This window comes from Danio rerio, chromosome 11 (assembly GCF_049306965.1).
Source record: "Danio rerio strain Tuebingen ecotype United States chromosome 11, GRCz12tu, whole genome shotgun sequence".
In the NCBI taxonomy this organism is placed as follows: Eukaryota; Metazoa; Chordata; class Actinopteri; order Cypriniformes; family Danionidae; genus Danio; species Danio rerio.
In genome coordinates this window covers 5421643-5449371 of record NC_133186.1, presented here as the reverse complement: position 1 = coordinate 5449371, position 27729 = coordinate 5421643, and the positions used below count along the sequence as shown (strand labels likewise).

Below are 27729 nucleotides of genomic sequence, written 5' to 3'. Positions count from 1 at the left end.
TGCCATTCATGCCTGCTGTTCTCACGTAAATCCAATAGGGCTGCTTTCGATTGACTGACCAACCAATCGATAACCCCTCCCACCTCCTTCCCTTAACTCAACCGATAGTGTTTAAAAAAGAACCGATTGACCAGCGGCAACCCAATTCCCTTAACCCAACTAATAGTGTTTTGAAAAGCAATCCAGAAAAAGAAAAGCCTCCCAGATTTTAACCACGTTTTCTGATTTTACCATATTCTCACCCTGTTATTTACTTGATTTATTTTTATTTTATTTTAGTTTAGTTATTATTTTTATTTTTTGTTGGCTTTGTTTTTGTCTTACTCAATTTTTGGAACCGTTCTTTGCTCTGTATCTCAAATCCGCAAATAAGATAATACTGTATATCATAATATCGCGATAATACTGTATACTGTGATATCATTATAATTCTGTATACCATGATATCGTAATAATACTGTAAACCATGATATCATGATAATACTGTATATCGTGATATCATGATGATACTGTATACTGTGATATCGCGATAAAACTGTATACTATGATATTACAATAATATTGTATACCGTGATAATACTGTATACTGTGATATTGCAATAATACTATATACTGTGATATTGCAATAATACTGTATATCGTGATAATACTGCATACCGTGATATCACGATAATACTGTATACAGAAATATTGCGATAATACTGTATATCGTGATATCGTGATTAAACTGTATACTGTGATATTGTGATAATACTGCATACCGTGATATCACAATAATACTTTGTACCGTAATATTGCGATAATACTGTATATCGTGATAATATTGCATACCGTGATATCACGATAATACTTTTTACCGTAATATTGCGATAATACTGTATATCGTGATAATACTGCCTACCGTGATATCACTATAATACTTTTTACCGTAATATTGCGATAATACTGTATATCATGATAACACTGTATACCGTGATATCACGATAATACTGTATACCATGATATCGCGATAACACTGTATACCAAGAAATCGCATTAATACTGTATACCATAACATCCCGATAATACTGTATGCTGTGATAAAAGCTTTAACAATTATTCACAAGAAAATGTGATACAGGCTCTGTTTTTGACCTCACCTCTAGCATTTTCTCTTATTGCCATCTTATGTCAGCACTGCTTCTGTGATGTTTCAAACTATCCTTTCTAGCGTCTGTCTCTTTGTCTTTTTCTTTGTACAGCTCGGATTGCGTAACGGAGTGAAAAGAGCAGCCTCATCTACATTCTTCGCGCTTCAGGCTCAACACACATCCACTAAATGTGACAGAGCGCACAAGTCAAACACACTACAGACAGACAGACATGAGAGGAACCTAAACACAGATCGCTCTAGTGAGACTGTACAAAAGTCACTGTCGGAAGAAAGAAGGTTGAACTGTTTGCAAATGCAAATTTAGAAAATGGAGGATCAATTAGGCTGTGTTTACACTGCATTCAAGTGACCCAATGATTTATTTTGGATCAGATATGGCAGACATACAGCTAAGATTCTGATTTACTTAGATCATGTTTAAGCCTCATTCATATGTAGAAATGTATGCAAAAGAAATCGAATATGTGAGCTCGGTACATATTTGACGATTGGTATCGGCCGATAATTACCTTTAATGACTTGATCAGAACTCACTAATCTGGCTGATCTCATAAACACAAGTGTTACGGTGCATCCGGAAAGTATTCATAGCGCTTCACTTTTTCCACATTTTTTTACGTTACAACCTTATTCCAAAACTAAATTAATTTATTTCCTCAAAATTCTACACACAATACCCCATAACGACAATGTGAAAAATATGTTTTAAATTGTAAATTTATTAAAAATAAAAAATCACGTTCACGGCTTTTGCCGTGAAGCTCTAAATTGAGCTCAGGCACATTCCGTTTCCACTGGTCATTCTCGAGATGTTTCAGCAGCTTAATTGGAGTTCACCTATGGTCAATTCAGTTGATTGGACATTATTTGAAAAGGCATACACCTGTCTATATACGGTCTAAGGGTTGACAGTGCATGCCGAAGCACAAACCAAGCATGAAGACAAAGGAATGGTCTGTAGACCTCCGAGACAGGATTGTCTCGAGGCACAAGGCTGGAGAAGAATCCAGAAAAATGTCTGCTGCTCTGAAACTTCCAATGAGCACAGTGGCCTCCATCATCCGTAAGTGGAAGATGTTTGGAACTACCAGGACTCTTCCTAGAGCTGGCCGGCCATCTAAGCTGAGTGATCTGGGGAGAAGGGCCTTAGTCAGGGAGGTGATCAATAACCTGATGATCACTCTGTCTGAGCTAAAGTGCTTTTCTGTGGAGAGAGGAGAACCTTACAGAAGGACAACCATCTGTGCAGCAATCCACCAATCAGGCCTGAATGGTAGAGTAGCCATACAGAAGCCTCTCCCCACCTGGACTCTCAGACCATAAGAAACTAAGTTCTCTTGTCTGATGAGACTAAATTTAAACTCTTTGCCAGGCGTTATGTTTGGAGAAAACCAGCCAGCACTCATCACTAGGCTAATACCATCTCTACAGTGAAGCATGGTGGTGGCAGCATCATGCTGTGGGGATGTTTTTCAGCAGCAGGAACTGGAAGACTAGTCAGGATAGAGGGAAAGATGAATGCAGCAATGTACAGAGACATCCTGAATGAAAACCTGCTTCAGAGTGCTCTTGACCTCAGACTGGGGCGACGGTTCATCTTCCAGCAGAACAATGACTCAAAGAACAAAAAAGATCAATATCATGTTTTTTTGTGGTTTCACAACAACTCGGTGAATGTCTATGAGTGGCCCAGCCAGACCCCAGACCTAAATCCTTTTGAACATCTCTGGAGAGATCTGAAAATGGCTGTACACCATCGCTTCCCATCCAACCTGATAGAGCTTGAGAGGTACTGCGAAGAGGCATGGACAAATATTCCCAAAGACAGGTGTGCCATAGTGGCTCCATGACACTACTAGTAAAAAAAACCAAAAAATTATGGAGTAGAGAGTGAATGAGCAAAAGAACAGATCACGAGAGGCACAGTGATGGTTTAAGCATTGCATTTGTTAGGTTAAATGAATAAAGCAGTAGGGAATCACTGCAAATCTCCCTCTCTTTCATTGAGCTGCTGTGGGGCTAACTGGTGCTGTGGTCAATATTTGGAGTTGAACAAAATATTGGAATGGCTTTGCATGTATTTAGGCCCTTTAGACAATATTGCAAGTTCACTAAAACCAGACTGGTAGGAGTGCAGTAGACCTTCAGCACCGATGTGATTTGTAACAGGATGACATCATCACACCCAGCCCCATCAAACTGCCAATACAAGGGCTGCTAATGCGGGCAAAGAACACATATTTTACTCTCTAAATTAGGTTGGGTGGGAGGTCGGCGATAAAACTACAACCACCAAAACCAAACAATGTCCATCGCACTTAACGTTGAAAGACAAGCCAAAAAATTCTGATCACTTGCATATCTGAGGCTGGCCGATAAAACTGGTCTCGAGCGTGCACGAGAGGTGCCAGGCGACCATAATGATAAATCAGAATGGCAAAGAGAGACACAAGCAGCCAGTGATCAGACCCAAGAGAGCGCTCGTCTCCATAATGTTCTGTTCAATCAATACAGGAACGCCTTTACACACATACGAGACAGCCCGTTCCTCCTCTATACAAACCAGCAAGACTCCTCCAGCTTTCTCTCCATACAAAGACTACCAGGGACTACATACAGCTTCAGATTTATTTTTTGGATTAATGTATTTGAGAAGTAATGATACAATACATTTTAATATACTGTAACTCATATATGATTTACAAAATGATTAGCCCTCCTGTGAAATTTTTATTCCGCTGTTTAATAGAGAGTAGTTCTTTTTCCTTTTTCTTTATTACATTTTTTCAAACATATTTTATAAACATTCTAGTTTAAGCTACTAATTTTTAATTAATCATCTGTTTTGTCCCCATGTTTGGTGAGTTACATAATATTTAACAAATTATTATGCAATACTAGTGTAACGGAGGCCAGCTAGCAAAGTGCTATGCAGGTTAACCACACTAGAGGCCGTGATCTTTAACCTCCTTGTTAGAGCAACCGACTCTGACACAAAAAAATTGCCGGTTTGATACCAGCTTAGACTGGGTTGGGTGCAGTAGGATCGGTGGATTACTTGTGGGGGCTCGTCCGGGATAGAAGTGAGGTTTACGGGAGGTGAGTGTAACAGAGGTCAGCTAGCGAAAGGCTATGCAGGTAAACCTCACTGCTCTGACCTCAAAAGGTGCTCTAGCGACAGAGGTCATGGTCTTTAGCCACTTTCTTAGAACAACTGAATCCCATACAAAGAATTGCCAATTCGATTTCAGCTCAGAACAGGTTGGGTGCAGTAGAACCAGTGGGTTACACATTGGGGCTTGTCTTAATCTCTAAAAATCAGGGGTCGCTACAGTGGAGAGAACCAGGCATATGTTTTACACAGCGGATGCCCTTCCAGTCATAACCCAGCACTGGGAAACATCCATGCACTCTCTCATTTACACACACTCTCATACACTACCGCCAATTGAGCTTATTCGGTTTACCTATACCACATATCTTTGGACTAAAACCAGAGCACCCAGAGGAAATCCACGTAACCATGCAAACTCCACACAGAAATGCCAACTGGCCCAGTCGTGACTCAAACCAGCAACCTACTTGCTATGAGTCATGAAACATGAAACGACACGGCAAGTTTAGTTCAGATGGTTATATATGCATATATAAAAGCATTGCTCGAATGTTTTCGAAACAAAGCCTCAAGAAAAAGTCTCATTTTCAAAAGTTGGCATAACCCTGCAAAATAAATCAAGTGGGCCAGGGTTTTTCGGAGCTGGGTTGTTTAGATATGGGACAGACGCTGGAGAAAGATTAGCTGAAGCTCACCTCCACAGGGAATCTCCTGCCATTGATGCTGTGCTCCGAGCCGTCGGAACCATTGCTTTGGCCCCAGTGGAACTCCACCTTCTCGGCTTTGAAACGGCCCGGTAGCCCGGCTCCTCTCACAAAATAATCGTCCTTTAGAAAGATCGCCACTGTGAGGAAAAAAGAAAGAGCTTTCATTTCATGTAAATAAAACAAATACATTCACTGCAAAAAAGTGTTCTTACTTAGATTTTTCTAGTCCAAATATCTCAACATTCTTAAACCAAGAAGCATTCTCTATATATGCAAAACATTCAGTTTTTTTAAGAATTAATTTAGTCAAAATGAAAAAGGGAGTGAAAAGTTAGTTACCTTAGAGGTACCATGAAATTAAATAAAAGTTTTTTAGAAGTTAGGATTAGTATTGTTCCTTAGGATATCCACAGTATAAGTTAGTGTGCACCAAAACAGTACCCCTCTCCCCCCATTTTTGATGCACTGGAGTTCAACCATCCTCACTAGCAGTGCATAAACAAATTGGTAAAACAAAACGCTGTTGGCTGTTTTTTAAAAAGGGGAGGAGCTACACTGCCCCAACTTCTCTTTATGTTTAGATTGAGATTACGTCAAACATTAAATAAAATGGCGGTGGGTGAGGGGGTGGGGGATGAAATTATGTGAGTTTTCCAGGAGAAATAACAAAAAGGGAGGGTGGCGGTAGACGGGTCTGAAATACGGGAAACTCCTGGGAAAAACAAGAGTGTTGGCAGGTATATTATAAGATGCAAAGCAATGTGTGCTCATGCTTCACTTAAAGAAAATCATGTTATTTTTTCATATCTCTTACTTTGATTATATACAGCTACTCAGCTAACAAAAAAAAAAAAAAACGACTACCATATATCCTAGTTCCTCCAAAAGCCCACCCTCAAGAGGCTCTGATTGGTCAGCTAACATAATGTGCTGTGATTCGCGGATCGGCTTTAAGTCACCAGGAAGTGTCACGTCTAGTCACGCCTCTACTAGCACGCGCTGTGCCTCTGCTGTGTAAATATTGTCAGTCAGTGTAGCCATAGGCCAGGGGTGGCCAACCCTGTTCCTGGAGAGCCACCTTCCTGCAGATTTCAGTTGCTGCCCATATCAAACACACCTGAACCAATTAATTAGAACCTGAACACCATGTGATAATTACAGGCAGGTGTGTTTGATATGAGTTGCAACTAAAATCTGCAGGAAGGTGGCTTTTCAGGAACAGTGTTGGCCACCCCTGCCATATGCAGTTAGGCAGTATACTACAGAGAGTGAATCAAATAAATAGAAAAAAATATAATATATATATATGTATATATATATATATATATATATATATATATATATATATATATATATATATATATATATATATATATATATATATTTATATTAGACACACATCTGATGCTTGTATTTGCAGCAGCTCCACATCCACAACTTCACGCATTGGATTTAATTAGGTTTCCAGTCTCCGTGTTCAGTCCTTTACTTCTACTATATCTGTTCAGCTGAGGGAACGGAACAAATCCAGCGATATTCAGACACAGCAATATTATACACGGTGGCGCCCCATGTCTAAAATCTATAGTAAAACATGCCGTTTTCTTCTAAATGGTTACATTAATAGAGTTTGTTTAATATATTTTAATTAAAGTAGAATCGAGTGTACAAAATAATGTAAATTTGACAAACTGCTTCATTTCCCCATTAAAAAAAATTGTCTCACAAAAACCTCAAGAATTGAGTCGTTTCAGCTCATTTTAAATAAGTAGTTTGAACAAGCAGCAAAATCTTTCTTTTGAGTGCACACTTCCTTTCTGCCATTGCTGTCGCCCTCAGAAGGCCATGTGCCAAATGAAGCAATAATTTGTCTGAGAGAAGACATTTCCCCTTCTCTCTCTGTCAAATCGCTCTTTTTGATTTCTTTTGTTATTTCATAAAACCCAGGTCTTAAAAAAGGATGAACCAATAATGAAAGCTTTTCCATCCAAAAAAAAGCATTTAGAAATCACAAATTGGTCTTTCGCACCAGGACCGGACTTTAATTAATGGGCGCGACCCTAAATAGCGTAGCCTTTGTTGGGCAGATTTCCTTTTCTGATTGAATTTCCGAATGATTTTAGCTTGCCACCAGAGGTTTGTGTCCTATTTAAAAGAACGGCTCCTCTGAAACCTCGCTTGTAATCTTAGCGAAACAGGCTAGTGTCCAAACGCTGAGATATTGAAGCAATCAACTGGTGGCAGGCTGAAATCCGTCACCACAGCAACGTGAAGTGGCTCCGAGGTGCCAGGGGCAAAAAGTAAGATGGTACACTCACACACAAACAGCCTGGGAAAAAAAAACACACAAAACAACAAGCGTCCTTCTCTCCACACTTTAAGTCGTTCGGTCTCTTGTTGATTCTTTGACGTAATCCGACATGAGAGGGAGAATCGGTTTCATTAGTTATTCCAGCGTTGAGCTTCATGAGCTTTAACAAACAGGCAGGAATTAGACGGCTAAGCCAGCAGGACCTTGGAACGGCAGCATGTGAAAACTAGGCCTCGCTTGCCAGTAAATCCTTGATCAATGCAAATGTATCTTCAAGGTTCCAAGATCTCATGAATTTCTCGAGTTTAATTTGGGCGGGGGGGTCCGTGAGAAGCCTGAGCACTGGGCAGTCCAACAATACACACACATAGCTCCAAAAAAACCTCTATGTTTGGAATAGCATGCTGCTTTTACTTTTCCTGCAGTATTGAGAAAGTATATCATCTGCAGTAGGTGGTTTTTCAGTATAAATAAAGTGGAATCAAGCACACTGAGTAGAATACTATGCACAAAATGCAATGCACTCTATTTGATTCTTAATTTTGAGCAAAAAAATGTGATGTTTTATTATTACAGGGTCGTAGTCAGTTTCGGGTGGTTCAAAAGACCCATCCCCCAGAGATTTAAGGTCCAATATTGTCCCATCCATAAGCTCTTATTTTGACTGTTATGCCATCATTCATTCATTTTCTTTTCGGCTTAGTCTTTTTATTATTCTGGGGTCGCCACTTCGGAATAAACCACCAACTTATCCAGCATATGTTTCACGCTGAAGATGCCCTTCCAGCTGCAACCCATCACTGGGAATTATCCATACACATCAACTCGCACACCACAGACAATTTAGCTTATTCAATTCACCTATAGCGCATGTCTTTGGACTTGTGGGGGAAACCTGAGCACCCGGAGGAAACCCACATGATCACGGGGAGAACATGTATAAATAATCTGTATCGTAGCTTCTTACTGCTAAAATGCAGTGAGTGATAGTTAAAAAAAGGAACTGAAAAGATATTAACTTACTTAAACAGTTATTCCGATTTGTTTTTAAATATTCTGAAATGAAACACAGGAAACAGTACGCACAAATAAAATGACCTTACCTTTCCTTAAACGTGTTGAACTCAAATAAGGAAGATAGTGTAGCTTATTATTAGTCACTGGTAGTTTCAGTTGACCTCTTTGCAAAACACTCTTTTTTTTAGGAGCTGGTTCTTACAAATTACCAGTTTTTGTTCGGTGTCTGTGACTTTGAAAACAAAATATTCCCATATTACCAATTTCCTGTTTTTGGTCCCACTTTATATTAAGTGGCCTTATCTAAAATGTATTCACATAGGAACTAATAGTTTGTTACAATGTACTTATTGTGTAACTACATAAATTTACTGTGTACTTATGCTTGATTAAATACATGTATGTAATTACATCTGTTACTAACTTTTGTAATTACACTTGTAAATGCACTGTTGATCATCCCTTACACCTTAACCCACCCTTAAACCTACCCATGCCATCAAACCTGTCCATAACCCAACCTCTATCCCAACTCAAAAGCACCACAAGTGTTCTCAAATACATTATAAACACAGTAAGTACATTGTATTTATTTTTTTAATGTAAGTACATAGTAGTTAAGGACACTTAATATAAAGTGGGACCCTGTTTTTCTTTGATATTAATTTGTCTATTAATGCTTCTGCTGCAGCAAATGTCATCATTCCACTCTTCCGCGAGTTCCTGTTCTTAGTTCGGTTGCGCAATTCTGATTAGGCAGAACAAAAGTGTGCTCACTCAATTGGCTAGTAAAACAGTCACACATGTGACGGCAGTCACGCATTTGCTCTGGGCTAGGGAAATCAAATAATATACACAGCTGAAGTCAGAATTATTAGCCCTCCTTTAAATTTTTTTATCTTTTTCAAATATTTCCCAAATGATGTTTAACAGAGCAAGGAAATTTTCACAGTATGTCTGATAATATTTTTTCTTCTGGAGAAAGTCTTATTTGTTTTATTTCGGCAAGAATGAAATTAGTTTTCAATTTTTTAAAAGCCATTTTAAGGACAAAATTATTAGCCTCTTTAAGCTATATTAATTTCGATAGTCTACAGAACAAACCATCGTTATACAACAACTTGCCTTATTACCCTAACCTGCCTAGTTAACCTAATTAACCTAGTTAAGCCTTTTAATATAGTCAAATATTATTTACTGTCATCATGGCAAAGATAAAATAAATATTATTAGAAATGAGTTATTAAAACTATTATGTTTAGAAGTGTGTTGAAGAAATCTTCTCTCTGTTAAACAGAAATTAGGGGAAGAAATAAACAGGGGGGATAATAATTCTGACTTCAACTGTGTGTATATATATATATTTCATATTGCAGCCTCTTGCGATTAACTAATTGCATTGTTTCAAATCACGATTGCGGGTTGATTTCGATTAATCGCACAGCACTAGGTTGCATTGTCTTCGGTCCATTTTCCATGTGTTTTTCATTTGAAGAGTACATTAGGAACTGATCTGAGACTCACCTTTTGTTTGGTGTGGATGGCAGGATTCGAACACACTAACACACTAACAATTATTTCTATTCGGGGCATCCCTAATGAGCGTTCGCTCAAGGTGAGAAGGTCAAAGGTTACTTGACGTTGAAGCCGTCCACAGAGAAAGCGATTTAAATCATTGATTGAGGCATGCATTATTCAGAGGCGCCGGGTCTGTAGGTTTATTGTGTCGACCTGTTCCAGGTGATTATTTTGCTGATAAAACACTCATGTGTCAGTTATAAATAGGAGAGCAGCTCTCCATTATTCATGGGACAACAGCGGGACATTTGTCTTCCTCCGCACGGATTATGTTAAGGAGGGAAACGCTGGGCAATTCGTGTCTGTGTTTACTTCCTCAATATGCTCCGCCGCAGCACGGCTTAATGGTGCAAGACTGTAGATTGTGAATTCGGCTGGGAAAAGTTCAGGAGGAGATCGCATCATAAAAGTTTGATAGAGCTTTAAAGTATGATGTCTGAACGCTTACATTCTGTGCAAAGTGTCATTTATTGGTGTCACGGTGGCATAGTGGGTAGCATGATCACCTCACAGATAGAAGGTTGCTAGTTCGAGCCTTGGCTTGGTCAGTTGGCATTTCTGTGTGGAATTTGCATGTTCTCCCTGATGTGTGGGTTTCCTCTGGGTGCTCCGGTTTTCCTAACAAGTCCAAAGACGAGGTACAGGTGAATTGAGTAAGCTAAATTGGCCGTAGTGTATGTGTGTGAATGAGTGTGTATGGATGTTTTTCAGGGATGTGTTGCAGCTGGAAGGGCATCTGCTGCTTAAAAACATATGCTGAATAAGTTGGCGGTTCATTCCGCTGTGGCGAACCCAGATTAATAGAGGAACAAAGCCGAAATGAAATTAAATAAATGAATTATCAACATCATGATGGAGCACTCAGAGCTGGGCAGTTTTCATGCGCATTTTGTCAGTAAAGCTGGATCTAGTAAACCTCCAGCTTGTTGAGTTGAGATGGAGCAAAGCTTTCTACAAAGAATCTTAGTGTACAGATTAGCAGGATAACACGCCATGCCATAAAGTGCGAATCATCTCAGGCTGGTTTCTTGAACATGACAATGACTTCACTGTGCTTAAATGGCTTCCACAGTCACCAGATCTCAATCCAATAGAGCACTTTTGGCATGTGGTGGAAGGGGAGATTCGCATCATGGATGTGCAGCCGACAAATCTGCAGCGACTGTGTGATGCTATCATGTCAACATGGGCCAAAATCTCTGAGGAATATTTCCAGTACCTATACCACAAAAAATTAAAGAACTTCTGAAGGCAAAAGGGGGTCCAACCTGGTGCTAGAAAGGTGTACCTAATAAAGTGGCCAGTGAGTGTATGTTGCTATTTTCTAGACTAGTTTGGCTAGGAACTATACTTTCATTCTGGTATAATAATCAAGGAATTTACTGGCATACTACGGCTGAAGCTAGCGCAATATTACTACACAGCGCCTGAAAATATTTGCCAGCTAGGTAAAAGCGCTGCATAATATCATTGTGCCTGCTGCAGCCATGGTGCGCCAGTAAAGTTCCTTGATAATTAAGCTATACGTTTAATCAATTTTAGCACCCCTCTCTAAAGTGTTAAGCCTCCCATTTGCAACCCCAACAAAAAGAATCCTGGAGCCTCTGCTGCATAAAAGGACTTTTTGTTTCATTTTATGGCCCATTTTAAATCACATTCCCTTTTATTTAACAGCCTAGATTTCCTGATAATTACAGTACGACCTCACGTCGGATAGCAAGTTGGATCAATGTTTATTTTGGGCAGACCATCCACTTCAGATTTACCCGTTTTGCCTGTGTTCTTCATTGACGTTTTGTTGGACGACTCCGCATCAAACCCGTCCAATGTGAGCTCCTGGTACTCCATCGAGACCTTAGTGTCTTGGTCGGCTATATTGATTGGCGATTGGTTTCTCTCCTGGCACTCAGGAAAAGCTGCCGCCCAGCCTGTATCTGGTCCGTACGTCCCTGCAGAAGAGAAAGACAGCAAATCAATGGATCATCACAGTGCAAACAGAAGCCGAACCGCTCCCAGACTCACTTTATTCTTCATAAATGCCAGTCAAAACACGCTAGAGCTGTCCTGAGACGACCATCTGTCTGTCTGCGTGTTTCATGGAAAGTATAAAAACCTGACAGATTTGACAGTTTAGTCACACTTTAATCCGAGACCTTTGAACTGCGCAGACTAAAGCAGACACGACTTTGTTTCAAATTCTGCCGACTCTACAAGAATTCAGTAGAGGAAAACTGTTTTCGGAGGTAATCAGGGACACTGCAAGACTCTGAATTCTGCTGTAAAGCAAAATATTCACAGATAAACCCTTATCTGATCTTTGGCACCTCAGATATGCGCAAACATTGACTTGTTAGTGAACACCTGAAAATGGAATGAGTTCTTTGATATGGTGTTATGTGAGTGACACAAGCCAATCTCGTATTAATAGGCCCATTTATCCGCAAATGTTTCAGCCCATCATTCAAACTAGGGCTGAACAATCCCTGCAGGCACAGGACATCAACATGACGTCATATTGACATCATACCCCAACGTCTTAGGATGCTGGATTTTGTTTGGAAATGAAAATCTGGTTGACGTCAGAACACAATGTCAGGCTGACGTTAATGTCCAATGTCCAACCTAAAATCAACCAAATATTAACGTCTAATCATGTTACACCTTGACGTTGCGTGGACAATCCCACTATGACATCTATAAGATGTTGGGTTTTTGTCACTTTCTAACACAACATAAAAGCAACCAAATATCAATGTAATTTGACGTCATTATCGGACGTCAAAATAACGTTGTCCTTAGACGCTGGCTAGACATTGAATTTTGGTCACCTGACGTCATGACCTAAATCTAACCTAATATTACGGTCTTATGATGTTGTGTACCTGCTGGGATATTTCATTTAAGCATTCATATCGTAATGTGTGTATCTGCAATAGTCATATCGCAGAATTATATAATTTTTTTCTATTTAAAAAATAAAGATATTATTAAATATTATAATTTTTAAACTATTAAACTATTTTTAAAATGATGATCATGTTATTTTACATTTGATTGTTCAACTTTTGTACATAATTACTGCTACACTCCCCCAAAACCCTCCAATGCACTGTTTATTTATTTATTTATTTATTTATTTATCCATTTATTATCATTTATGCAGATGCACTGCATAGGAAAAGATTTAATCATCATCTTCAATCTAAATTAACAAAATCTTTCCAAATCGAGATATTCAAATCCTCTGGTAAAATTATATATATAACAGATTTTTCCAATATCAAGCAGTCCTAGTTTAATCTATTTATGTACCTATGTAAATGTGTGTAAATGTTTATTTATTCAGTTTTCATATTCATTTCAGTAATATTATTGAATAATATGCAAATGTTTGGATAATTTACATAATATACAATTTGTGAAGTATTAACTTTTGTCTTCTACTGGATGCATTATATGAAAGGCCTGCAGTAGCTGTGGTTCTAATTAGCATTTGATTATGTGTTTCTTAATTTTATAAGAAGGTTTTTGGCCAATGCATTTTTAAATTCATTCTGTATGAATCTGCAGTTTTTATAAATCTGCAGTTCTTATTATATATATATAAATAATTTTTTTTACTCAACCTTCCTTGCTTTTTTTTGAGATATTTCACTTTAAAGACCAGGAAGAGAACTTTTATATAAGAAAATGTATGTCAGCAGAACTCTGGGTAAATGCAATACATCATAGTTTACGAGGCCAAAGATTGTCAAATGTGAGGTAAACAAATGGAGTATAGATGCTGGATGTTGCTTTATTAATGTGTAAAAGTAAATACGTTGGATTTCTGCTTTAAGCCAATGGGAAGATGAATGTTAAATTATAATAGCATATATTTATTAGGTTTTCTTTATACACAAGTATAAGTTCCATCACACGTGAAAAAAAGGTGCGTTTTTTTTATGTTTTACTCGTTAATTCCAGACCATATTTGATTAATTTGTTTAGATGATTTAACTTACAAGCTGTCCACATTAAATAATATTAGATAAACAAATTCCAAACCTTTATGAATTTCCTTTTTTTGTCTGCCGAACACAAAACAGTTAATTTAAAAAATAATAGAAACCTGTTTTCATTGACATCCACAGTTGGAAAAACAAATACTATGGCAGTCAATGGTTACAGGTTTCCAACTTATTCCTTATTCCATCTTTTGTCCAACAGAAAAAGATTCAAACAGGATTTTTGACCATTAAAAAGTGAGTAAATAAAGGCAGAATGTTCAGTTTTGTGTGGACTATCCCTTTAAAGTACATTTAAATACGTTTTGCTTAATAATGACAACAATTTAAATAAAAATGGCCAAATTTTATATAATTAAAATTAATAGTTGATGAAGATGCTAAAGCCAAAGTTATACAGCACTGATGATAAAACATTAAAACTACTTCATCAAACATTAGCAGGAGTGCTACTATTCATTCATTCATTCAGGTTAGTCCCTGCCACAGCAGAATGAACCGCCAACTTATCCAGCATATGTTTTACGCAGCGGATGCCCCTCCAGCCAAAACACCCATACACTCTCGCATTCACACACATACACTAGGGCTAATTTGGCTCATTCAAATCCCCTAAAGCGCATCTATTCGGACACAGAAACACCAACTGCCCCAGAGACTCGAACTAGCAACCTTCTTGCTGTGGGGAGACAGTGCTAACCACTGACTCACCAATGCTACAATTATAATCACTGTTTTATTTCAGTAAACGACAGTGCTTTCAAAACAACGTCTTCCAGTAACCAGCTATTTGGCCCAACAATTAGCATTATAGCATACTAAAACGCGTAAGTAGCTTCAACAACACTGCGTAATAATCAACAATCAATGTCACACAGAAGAGACCCTTGTCGCCTTAAACCTAATAAAATAAAAGTATGCACGGGCAATTTTACTTCAGCACACAAAATGAGACAAGCAAACAAGACGAGGATATTTTAAGAGTCCATTAAAGCCTCTACTACAGTTAGAAGCGCCGCTTTGGCTTTGCTCACAGTTACAGCCTGCCAAATCATAAATGCACCTTTCAGAGCAATAACCACATCCTGATGAGACGCTATAGTGTGTGTGTGTGTGTGTGAGTGTTTCGTCTCTCGCAGACTTGCTGAGAAGCGAACGCCGGTGCGCTAAACAGAAGCTCCATCCCTAATTGAAAGCAATCCTCAGCTACCGGCCTTTAAGATGAATTTGCCGACAATTACCCTGGCCCTGCAAGCATCCGGACCCATCCGAAATGCGTATTTCATCAAATTAGGATTCATCCTCCTCAGCCTCTGCCCTGGCTGCAGCCTTGGGGCGTATTGATTGGACAGGTCTGGGTTTCATATGGAGCGGCAGAGTGCTATAGATCCAGGCAGCACTGCTGGGTAATGAAAGAGAGCGAGGACCTGCGTGTGAAGAGATTACTCACTCCTTAATGCAGCCCTAACAGGGTTAGAAAAACTGCACACGCAAACTTAATCCCAACCACACCTCGGGATACGCATCTCAGATGAGAAAAACAGCGGTCTGAGTACATAACCCTGCCTCCGAGCAGGAAAAAGGAGGATCGCTAGTATTTCTCTTTGATTCCTTTTGCTGGGTTTATGAGCTTGTTTGTTCGGTTACATCTATTTTTCATTTGTTTATGCATTACGCTATAGCCTCTTAACATTAGAAGTTAGGGCCGAGGTATATGGAAAATACAGTTACCAGCGTTAAGCATGTTCTTTTAACCAGTTAAACTCTGCTGTTATTTTGGGATTTCCGTCTGGATTTTGCCTACCCAAATTTAAAAGCTTTCCAAATCCACATGCAGAGGTGTAATAACTGAATACAGTTATTTAAAATAACTGTATATGTTGTCTGTGTTATAATAAACACCTAATAAAGAGGTGCTTTTTGTATTTTTTATTTATAAACTCAAATTTGAAAGTGTACCTTTCAGGTTCGGTGTGGTCTAGGGTGCTGTAATTAATTTTTTTGGTTCGTGCACATGTCTGTAATCATAGGAAAAAAGAAAAATGTCTCTACCATAATCTATGCAAAAGTTATGTATTACAAGTAATGAGAGGTGCTATACAAGCCACAGGGAGCGATTATTATTTTCACATTTCACTATTCTTTTGTTTGATCAAACATAATTCACTGTGTTTGGACCACATCAGACATATAAAAGGATTACTTATGCACATCACCTCAAAAACAGAGGAGAATGGCCCTGAAGCGCACAGGATAAAGTAAGAGATGACAGCTGTCGGTGCTATCTGGGGCTGCTTAGTGATCATAAATGTACTGCTTTAACTTCTACGCCAAGGAAACACCGTGATTCATTAAACAACTGTTTGATATGTGAATATAATTCAGTAAAAAGAATGCTAGAACCGTCTGAGCACTGGCAAGAGCTTTCATTTGAGCTATAACTTGAACATGTGTCATATATGAACCATATAAAAATAAACTAATGTTCATCACCCAGCTCAGGTATCCAAAATACTGTGTATTTAAGTTAAATAACTTTTGTACAGTAGAATGAAAACCAAAGTGAAGCATATATGCAGAAAATAGAGATTCTACACTTTCAAACGAAACCACTTATGAGGGTCTGGTGCAATGCTAGCTCTTTAAATCTTAAAGTGAAAGTCGATGACGTCACAGACCAGGTACTTGATCTGCAGAGTTTAAGTGTGATTAGTTATAGTCGGTGCTCGAATTGAGGGGGGATGCGGCGGGGATGGCATTCCCCTTATAAAATATATATATATATATATATATATATATATCCCCCTTTTTGTAAAACCAGCATCCCTTTTACCATCCCCTTTAGATTAACATGTAAAACTTATCATGCTAATTAAATATTAAAATTCTCTATTTATGGTAATTTATGACTTTTTAACAACAACAACGATTGGCCAATCAGAACTCAGTAATGTAATAAGGCACAACACACAAGCGCAAGACAGAGAAGAGAACAGAGGTATGATATTAAGTTGTTTAACATTATATATGTATGCTATCTGCCGTGCATAACTGCAGGTCAGAACAGTTTAGGCGGCTTGCCAGAGTGTAACTTAAGCTGTTCTATATTCACTGATAAACACAGTTAACAGGGCTTGAGGACATTTACTTTAGCGACCCAAGTTTCATCGTTAATATCTAAATAACAGCAGATTCAAGGTTCCCTGTTTCTAAAATGAACTGTTATTATTATCCTTAAAATCTGAACACAAATGATGTGATGCATTTTTACAATCACTGTACAAATGTGGCTTTGTTTTCTCGAAAATGTTTCCAAACAGCTCAGCCGCTGTACATCTCGATACCATGTTTTGTTCGTATGGAGAATGAATGAATCCTAAAGGGCCATGAAACCGCCCTGCCTCAGCAGCGTGTTTTCACACCTCTAGTTTGAAAAGTCAGGAAAGTGGGTGTGTCCAGTTTTGTTTAGGTGGGAGTGTCGGAGGAGGGAACGAGGGAAGGTTTTGCATAAAAAATGGGAGTTTCTGTTTGGGCATCCGCTGATTTCCACAAACACAAAACAAACACAGACGCAGGGAAGAATGACAGTGACTGTGTTTACATGGACATCAGTAATCAAATTATTTGACAAATTATTAATTTGTGGACTTTGGCACTATCACTTTCATTCAGAAACATTTCATGCATGTCCCCCGTGACAAATGAGATATTAGATGCAAGGAACTCCTGGAAGTGTGTATGTTTAAATGCTTGATCCGCACGCCGTATGAAAGAACAAAACCCTCCACATTTCTTGGTAACTTAGATGCACTCAGTAGGTAGCGTCAGAAAGCCATGTGTGTATAGACTATTCTGTCACAGAATGCGGCTAAAATCCTACACGATGTTAATAGTTCAAGGTGATCACATGTTTACACTCGGAGAACAGCATTTACAGCTGATCTTTCAGCTCATGATATTGTAGTGATATTAACGTACTGTAAACTTAGTAACTAAATTATTTTAACTAAGGTCTGTCTTTAAAAACTAAAGGAGTACGGCGAACGACTCGAACTAACTTTGCCATCTGAATAAACATAAACAAAGCACACTGATCACACCCTTATCGAATCTGTAGAGACAGGACAATCAACACCACCTGGAACTACGTCTTTTTTAAGAGGAGACGAGCAGCAAAGATTTCACTATTTCCAGATTTGAAGTCCTTTCTGTCATGTGTCGCGCGCACTGTAGTCTACATGTGAGTCTAGCTGCGCTCTCATAGACGGGAAATGAAAACAAAACCTTCGTTGCAGCACATTTATAAACGCAACACTGATGACTCGTGTCTCCAAACAATTCTTGTTCTTCCACTTGTTTTGGCAACGCAACAAGGCGTCTCTCTGCCCTCTGAACACTGTAACAGGTAAAAGCAGTCTTCGACGATATCATGCATTTTAATGAAGTTGCACCTTATACACAATAGAGTGCGCTGCTTGATTGAAGTCTTATTCATAAATTTATGCTGCACACTCGCGTCACGTTGTACTCGTTGATACAGACATCCACTCAACAAGCTGGAATACACGCAAGGATCTAATCACCGCGACGCAGCTTCAAAAATTAGTTTAAAATGGAAGAACGAATTTCCTTGAAATAACGCAAAAACAACCAGCTTTCACTTTTTAGTGAAATATGTGTCCTAATGGTGTTTTTAGCAGCGTGGGACACATGTATGACTGTCAACATCTCAAAAAATGTGTTTTGGTGTTTCATGACCCTTTAATGGTACAGGCGTTTGAAAGTATCTCTGTCGGCCTCTAGAGTTTTGGAGTTGCTATTAAATTAGCACAATGCTCATATGTTAAGTGAAATGGGATCACATTTTGCAATGCCATGTCCAGGTTTTCACATGGGTTTATTTGTTTCCTCATGTTGCAGTTCATTTGGCCAAACATCTATCAACCTAACCAGCACACAATTCAGCTCTCCCTCCCTTCCTTCCTCACCTCTAGTAAAAATACACTTCGGCTGGCTGGTACAGTACATAGAAAGTTATTTGCGTGAGGACAGAGGGGAAGGTTCAAGCTATTCCAACATTAAATGGTTGTGAGAGATCTCAGCCTCCCACTGTTTTGATTTAGCCTTCATTCCTCCCTCCAGACAGAAAGGGAGGGAGCACAGACCAGGTGTCAAATCAACATTTCATTCACCTCTGACCCTCTCTTGGCTCGATCAATACTGCCTCTGTTCACCGTTTCCTTCTCTTTTTTTTACTTTGTTGAGGGAGAGAGAGAGAAAGCGAGTGAGAGAAGCTGATGGAGCTCCTAAAATGAGATTAGGCTTTGAGGCAAAAGACGTTAGCTTGGCTATGAGAGCACACAACCACTCGAACCACTGATCCTCTCAAACTTTAAAGAGATAGCTCACCTGGAATGAAAAATTACTTTTTTTTGCTTCGTTTTCTGTCCTTCAAAACTTGGTTGTCGTATTTTCTGAAATATTATTCCACAGAATACAAAAAGCTGCTTTTCTTTAAGTGTAAATGGATGCAAACAACATGCAAATACTACTAAATATCATACACAGTGTAAAAACTGCTGATATCCACACAATATTTTCATGTTGTTCCAACACAAACATCTCAAGAATTATGTTGTTTCAACTTATTTTAAATAAGTGGTTTGAACTAGCAGCTAATTCATTTATTTGAGTGTACACTACCTGACAAAAAGTCTTGTCCTCAGTCCCAGTAGTAAGAGCAACAAATAATAACTTGACTTCTAGTTGATCATTTGGAAAAGTGGCAGATGGTAGATATTTCTGATGAATCATTTGTTGAACTGCATCCCAATCATCACAAATACTGCAGAAGACCTATTGGAACCAGCATGGACCCACGATTCTCACAGAAATCAGTCAAGTTTGGTGAAGAAAAATCATGGTTTGGGGTTACATTCAGTATGGGGGCGTGTGAGAGATCTGCAGAGTGGATGTCAACATCAGCAGCCTGAGGTATCAAGACATTTGTGCTGCCCATTACATAACAAACCACAGGAGAGGGCAAATCTTCAGCAGATTAGCGCTCCTTTTTATACTTCAGCCTCCACTTCAAAGTTCCTGAAAGCAGGTCAAGGTGCTCCTGGACTGACAAATCTCCTACTTTAACTACAAATGCCATCATGCACTTCACACACACACCTGGTCCAGATCCTGCTTGATTGCAAACACACAGCTGAAGCAGCTCAGGACCAATCAGATAGACCATATAAACAGCGCATACACACACACTTTGCTGAGTCCTGTTTAACTGTAACTGTACAAAGCGTTATTCCATTGTTTTGCCTTGTCGTGTTACCTGACCCTCGCCTTGTTTATTGTTTTTATGTTGGTTGCTGTTTGTACCGATCTCTTCGCCTGTGACCTCAAATATACTTTTGGATTACCTGCATGGCTCTGTTTGCTCCTGTTTGACCATTGCCTGCCTGACTCAGCCTTCAATAAACTGCAGCTGAATCCTGAGCCCTGTTTTCCAGCATCGTTATGTTACATTAGCTAACTTCTAGGTTTGTCACTACAGAGTTCATTATAAAAATAGCATTTAAAATAATCTTTTCATTTATTATTCTTACTTCTTCTTTTCTATATTTTAATAACTACAGAATCAATTGTTTAATTTGAACAAATATTTCAGCTACAAAGAATGAAAACAGAATATTAGCATATGCATGTTTTGATGATTTAAATTCACACAAGGTATTTAAAACATCATCTTAAACGCATTCTATATGCTTTCAATGTATATTTTATGTGTTTCTGATCCACGCATATTGCATCCTATTGTATTTCAATAAACAAATATATTCAGACAAACAATGGCCCTCATGTCATAAAAAACATCTAAAACAAAAAGAGCGAGAGAATACGGGCTAGTGATTTTCTTTCACTCTCTTATTCCTTTCCGGAGCCCTTCTGAAACAAGACATGCCGCTCAAAAATTAATCTGACAAGTCCAACCATGCCCTCATCAAAATGTGTGAAAGGGAGAGACTGAAAATCAAAAATCCTTCCCCACTAATGTTGCTATTCTTGTGAATATTTTACCGTGAACTGTCTCCAAATCTCCAGAGAGGCGATGCGATTTATCAGAGAATCTTCATTGCAAATGCACCCGAATTCTGCATTCGGGCCCCAAGAGAGTGTACCATTCTCTCACGCTGCTGTGTAATATACTGACCTCCAACCCTTTTTAACCTATGCAGAAAGAGTGTGCAACAGTGTGCGAACAAAAGGGTCTTTGTGTGTAAATACCTGAAGAGCATTGATATTGTGTTATGCCATAACACTATTGGAAATGTGTATTTCAGCCAACATTTCCATACGTTTCATACAGTATGTTTGACTGCGGTTTCTAGGTAAAATAAACACTATAGACCATTTCAATGCATCGATGTCATTGGCCCATAAACATTTCCAGCTTGTTATCAACCTATTTCATAACTAACAAGAGGCAATTCAATCATAACTTAATGTTAAAACAGCTATCATAACATTGTTTATCAACATGTTGACATTTTTGGATTCTCGGAAGCTAAATGGAAATTAAAAATGTAAAATAGGAAATATGTTGGGACCATTGTTTTTGTTTATATCCCTCAAAATGCTCTATAGGGCAGTTTGATAGCAAAATATTCCATATTTAGGATATTTTTTTGCAGAATTTTCAGATTAGTCACGTATAGTCAATAGTTCCTTTCACACACAGAGCCTTTTCTGAAAAATTACAGGCAATTTTCTGTAAAGAGACGGCGCCTTTTTGAAAATACCGGTGAATTCACTCCAGCAATATTTCCAGAAGAGAGTTTTCATTTTATTGCCATTTCAGCTTCTATGGCTATGTTATGGCAAAAAAAAAAAAAAGATCAAGGTTACCACATTTTATAAATACCACTTTTCTATAATTATAAATATGTCTTAATAATTAAAAATCATTAACAGCAATAAATAATACACAAGGTCAAATACATAAATAACAAAAATAATAATAATGACAATATATAAGGTAAAAATCTAAAACAGTTTTTTAAGGTTTCCTTTTAATAAAAATTCTACAATTTTAAAAGGATTCACATTTTTTTAAAAAATCACTTAAAGTCTCTCCAGATAAAAATTGTAGTCTGATAACATTAAAAATAGGGCATTCCACAAGAATATGTTTAACAGTTTGGTTTTTGTTGCAATAAAGACATTTTGGGGGTTCTTCTCCTTTGAGTAAATGTTCATGTGTGAGTCTCGTGTGTCTAATGCGGCATCTTCCATATACAATCTCTTCGTGCCTTGACTTGAAAAAAATTAATTAGATTTTTTTCCTATTTCTTGCTGAATTTCAAAAAGTTTATTTTCTGGGCACTGATCCCATTCTGTTTGACATTTGTGCAAATTTGCAGAAAGAAAAGTTATAACGTTACCGGTAACTTACCAAAAATGCTAAATCAAAACATTTAAATGCATTCACATTCGCGCTGTTTATGAAAATAAAAGCTTTCGAATCTTTTTCCAGACACAAGGGATGTAACGATTCACCGTGAGCCGGTTGAAAATGGATTTAAATATGTGACGATTCAAAATGGTAGAAATGTTGAATGAATTGCAATATTTGTTTTGAACAGAGGGGGCGCTGTGTATACGACAAGTTTTAGTTTGATTATATTAAAAACTTTTCTTTAGTTGGTATTATTTACTTTTTTATTTGGATTTTGTTTTAAGATCCCAATTTAGTTACTGCTGAAAAGATTTTATTTTAGTTTTTAGTTAAAAGATTGTGACAAAATCATGAATCGTGAGATTGGTGTCGTATATTGCTTCGTAAGTCAGGGGAATTATTACATCCCTACCAAACACATGTACCTGCTAGTTGTAAGTCAGATAACGTTGCTTCTTAAAGCCAACTGTGAAAAAAAAAAGATCGATAAAAGGCTTATGATTAACTGCTGTGAGTTTACCTACAAGCTCTGCATTTAGTGCTCCAGTGAGCGATAGCATACAAATTCAAATGTACATCTCGACACGCAAAAGTGTTCCTCTATATATTTTCATCGAAGTTATTCACAATTTCACCCATCCACAGAAATTGTAATGTCTGTGTAAACAATGCTGTTTTTAGCTGCAGTTAGCACTTCTGCTTTTGGATATCTCAATGACAAAAGCAGCTACATGAATGCAAACGTTTAAAAAAAAAAGTGAAACCTTAATAAAAAGCCTGACCCTTTTCATGTTTACAAATACATGAGCAGCCATTCAAACCAGCAGTCAACCTTTTATCACCGCTGACCAGTCAACGACTGAAAATGTTATCATGGACCGGGGGTGGGGTGGGGGGTTGTGGTGGTTCGTAGGTTAGGCGGAGGATGATAAGCTGACAAAACATTGCTGGAACTCTGATACAAGTTTTATTTATGAAGAAAATTACAAAGCACTGCAGTGTTTGGGTGTTCAGTGTTCAGTTAATTAGTCTACTGAAATGTGTATATTCTATACAAGCTGAAGCTGATTGGTTAGTTCTTGTCAAGTGACTCGCTGTGCGTTTGCCAGCAATTATTCAACTGTGTGCATCTGGAAGGCTAAGTGCCTCATGCCATGTGTGTGCGCTAGCCACGCGCATCCTTTGGAAATAACAAACTGGCGTGAACTCTAGAAAAGCTATGCGAACAACCCCTAAAAGCCCGCCATCATCTCCAGCAGTTGGTCTTCTTGCACAGAGATGCTGGATTCACCTGATTTGTTAGCCAATGGGTTGTGGATCCATTTCTTGGCAGATCGTAGTCTCTTCACTGGGCCTTTTCTTCTTCGCAAATAAACTTTCCAAAGACGTTTGTTTCTTACTTATTTTACTGCTTGTGGGTTAAATTTGGGTGCTTAAGTGATCGAGACGTAAGTGAGAGAATACGGTCGTTTTTCAAAATAAAAGATCGTTCAGACTCTGAAATAATTAATGATTTCTTATCGCCGGTACCAATTGATCCACAGACAAGTACCGGTGGTTGAAGACCACTGGTTTAGAAGTCATTTCTGGTTAATGATGCCAGAATTTACCGTTTTTTAAATGAATGTGTGAATGGTCTTTTCTGGAAAAATTCTGGAACATTCTTGTCTCTGTACACAGCACTTTTCCGAATCCACCGGTAAAGTCATTCTGGAAATTTTCTGGATATTTACTGGTATCACTGTGTGAAAGGGGCCAAAACACTTGAAGATGATTGAGAAAAGGATTAAGGAAATTTCAGGATCACAAAAATGTAAACAGCGCCCTCTAGTGTATTTAACATCTGAAATGTGCAACAAAATATCACATGTTTCAGCTTTGGCAAAGATTACTGGCACGTATATCCGGTGAGCCGGGATTGCTGGGTTTGCCCAACACCAACTCTGAGACTGAAAAAACAAACATGCCATTCTGAAAGATGTGGCAGTTTAGATGAGCAGGGAAGTGACAGGGAGAGACACAAACAATGGGAAAAAAAAAGATTTTTGAAAACTCTCCTGTGGATTCTCTTAAGGTTTCTGGCGTGTCTATGATATGTCACACTAAGCCTGTCTCTGGGCTGCAGGTGCATTAGTGATGGGTCATGAACACAGAGACACATGTGTCTGTGTTGCTGGATTTATAGGCTTGAATCCATCAGACTGTGTGGCAGGCAGTGAATGCTGGGAAAGAAAGCTTTCTTATTGCCTCTCGATTACAGCACACACATGCACGCACACACACATACTGTCAAAAATGTATTGTAAAAAATTGTATTCTACTTCAAATGAATTATGGTGCCACTTTATAGTTTGTGGACTTAACTTATATGTACTTACACTGATATTACTAATTTGTTACAATGTATTTATTGTGTAAATACACGTTTTTACATTGTACTTATGATTGATTAAATACATTACTTGCATGGAATTATATCTGCAATTAATTTCTGTACTTACTGTTGACCATCCCTTACACCTCAACCCACTCTTAACACCAAACCTGTATCTAACCCTACCCGTATCCCACTTTAAGAGCACAAGAAGTGTATTGCAATACTCTATGAACACATTAAGTACATTGCATTTGTTGTCTGATGCAAGTACATAGTAGTTAAGGCCATTCAATATAAAGTGGGACCAAAATTATTATTAGTTGTAGTATTACTACGCTGTAAAAAAAGTTATGACAAAAGTCATTACAACAAATGGTTTACTCTGTACGTCACTTCAACTTATTTTAATAAATTAATCAAGTTCAGAAGGGCAACACGATGGTCCAGTGGGTAGCACAATCGTATCAAAGCAAGAAGGTCATTGGTTCCAGCCTCGGCTGGGTCAGTTGGCATGCATGGTCTCCATGTGTTCGTGTAGGTTTCCTCGGGGTGCTCCGGTTTCCCTCACAGTCCAGACATGCGGTACAGGTGAATTGGGTAGGCTAAATTGTCCGTAGTGTATGAGTGTGAATGGGAGTGTATGGGTTGATGGGTTGCAGCTGGAAGGGCATCCGCTTTGTAAAACATATGCTGGATAAGTCGGCGGTTCATTCCGCTGTGGCGACCCCTGATTAATAAAGGGACTAAGCCGAAAACTAATTGAATGAATGAATAATCAGGTTCAACTATTTTATATACGTTATTATTTTGACAATGTTTTTGTTTCCTTTTACTGACTTTGAAAGTCTTGTGACTATTGTTGTCAATGGATGATGAGAGAGCTCCAGGATATCATCTAAAAATTTTAACTTGAGTCACAAAGATGAGCAAATGGGTAAAATGCTGGATGAACTAACCCTTTAAGACAATGACTTTAGTGTTGGTTCAACTAATAATGAATTCTATAAAATATAGACTTTAAACACACAATAATAACAAATATATTTCCTTTTAAACAGTGATTTATATGAATATTTGTTTCTTAATTAGGATGTAAAATTCATGTAAAATATTTTGAGAGAAATAACACTGGATAAGTTTGGATTTAAAGTCCCTGCTAAAAAAAATCCAGCTTAAACCAGCTTAGGCTGGTTGGCTGGTTTTAGCTGGTTGACCAGCCTGGTTTTAGAGGGGTTTTTGGCCATTTCCAGGCTGGTTTCCAGCCATTTCCAGCCTGGTCTTAGCTGGTCAGGCTGGAAAATGACCAGCTAAATCCAGCTAAAACCAGCTTGGTTTAAGCTGTACATAGCTGGTTTTGGCTGGGATCCCAGTTTGGCTAGGCTGGTCAAGCTGGATTTAGCTGGTCATCTCCCAGCCTGGCCAGCTAAGACCAGGCTGGAAATGGCTGGAAACCAACCTGGAAATGGCCAAAACCCCTCTAAAACCAGCCTGGCTGACCAGCTAAAACCAGCCAACCAGCCTAGGCTGGTTTAAGCTGTTTTTTTCAGTAGGGGTTGCAAAGCTTTTTTTTTTTTCCAAAGCATACAATAGGTCTAATAATTTTGACTGTATATGTACACACAAGTAATGCTAGAACACTTCCACAGATCATGCAGTTAAGCCCATGGTTTGCATCAGTCTGTTTATCGTCCTTCATGATGCACTGGACCCTATTAAAGAGGTGCTTCCTCTGACACAACTCCTACTTTCTTTAATTAGATCAATGATTGGGCTTAATTACTCAAATAGGCTCTGTGGCGTCAGTGCCAAAGCGATCAAAGCTTAGAAAGAGAGAGACCTGCGCTGAGAAGCTGAGTCGTGCGCCTGTCACCGGCTCCGCAGGGGCTGCTATTAGCATAACGTGCATTAGGAATTTGACAAATAAGAGCACTTTTGGGAAAACAAACCAGGAAAATAATTACGAATGAAGTGGGGTAAACACAGCCGAGTGGCGCTGACACGTTGGAAGCCTTTGATCCGTGCGAGACGAATCCCACTGCAAATTCTTGAGGAGAAAGAACAAAAAAAAATAAACACTAAAAGAAGATACGATTTCTGTAGCCACTCGCGCTAGCAGGCTAACAGCTAATGAGTGAAGCGTCTATGTGGATTCCTCTCCTGCATCTTTTATGCGATGAGAGGTGCTGCTAGCGAGATGGCGAGCTCAATTTGACTGCATAAATACAGCCAGTCATTCTCCCTCCGAAAACAGTCACCTTGGTTTTGACGGCCGCTGCGTGGTGTTAGCGCTAGCCTGTTTTGAAGAGTAGAGGTGGACAAACAATAGGAAAATAGACACCTTCTCAAAGAGTCACGTACATTTCCACACTGAGCTCTGCCTCAATCTCATGAAAAGACAGATTTCACACCTCTCACAAACTTTATGTCATCTTTGTGTCATCACAATTGCATTGTGGGTACACAGGGGCGCGACGATTACATTCGACTCCATGTCTGCGGCCCAATTTGCACACTATCCATCCCGAATTACATGGAAGATTGGAATTAGCATGTCTCGTATCATAATACATTGGAAATAGCATGCCAAAGGTGCCCATACGGTATGCTATTATTGGATTTTCTGAAGACTTTTTTTTTCCTGGCTAACAATTCCCACAACCCCTTATGCAACCGATGAAATGGAGTGATGTTTCTCTGCTGACTCTGCTGGAAAAAAAAAAAAGGCGAGGAATGCAAAGTCGAAGCTGGAACGGCGTTTTTAATAAAGCTGCGTGTTACACTGAGTTCACCACATTTAAAGGGTGTTTCAATGATTAATGTGGATAAATTATAATATACACTCACTGGCCACTTTATTAGGTATGCCTGTCCAACTGCTCGTCAACGCAAATCTCTAATCAGCCAATCACATGGTAGCAACTCAATGCATTTAGGCTTGTAGACATGGTCAAGACGAGCATCAGAATGTGGAAGAAAGGTGATTTAAGTGACTTTGAACGTGGC

General features: G+C 38.6%; 1 protein-coding gene across 4 annotated transcripts in view; it reads right to left on the bottom strand.

Moving 5' to 3' along the window:
* ptprga (protein tyrosine phosphatase receptor type Ga) overlaps positions 1-27729 on the bottom strand; it is a 502971-nt gene that overhangs the window by 194543 nt on the left and 280699 nt on the right. For 2 of the 4 annotated variants that reach the window (NM_001329864.1, XM_073915995.1), the window contains 2 exon segments: positions 4964-5112; positions 11648-11830. In NM_001329864.1, the coding sequence (NP_001316793.1) occupies positions 4964-5112; positions 11648-11830 (332 nt within the window). 4 annotated transcript variants of the gene reach the window in all.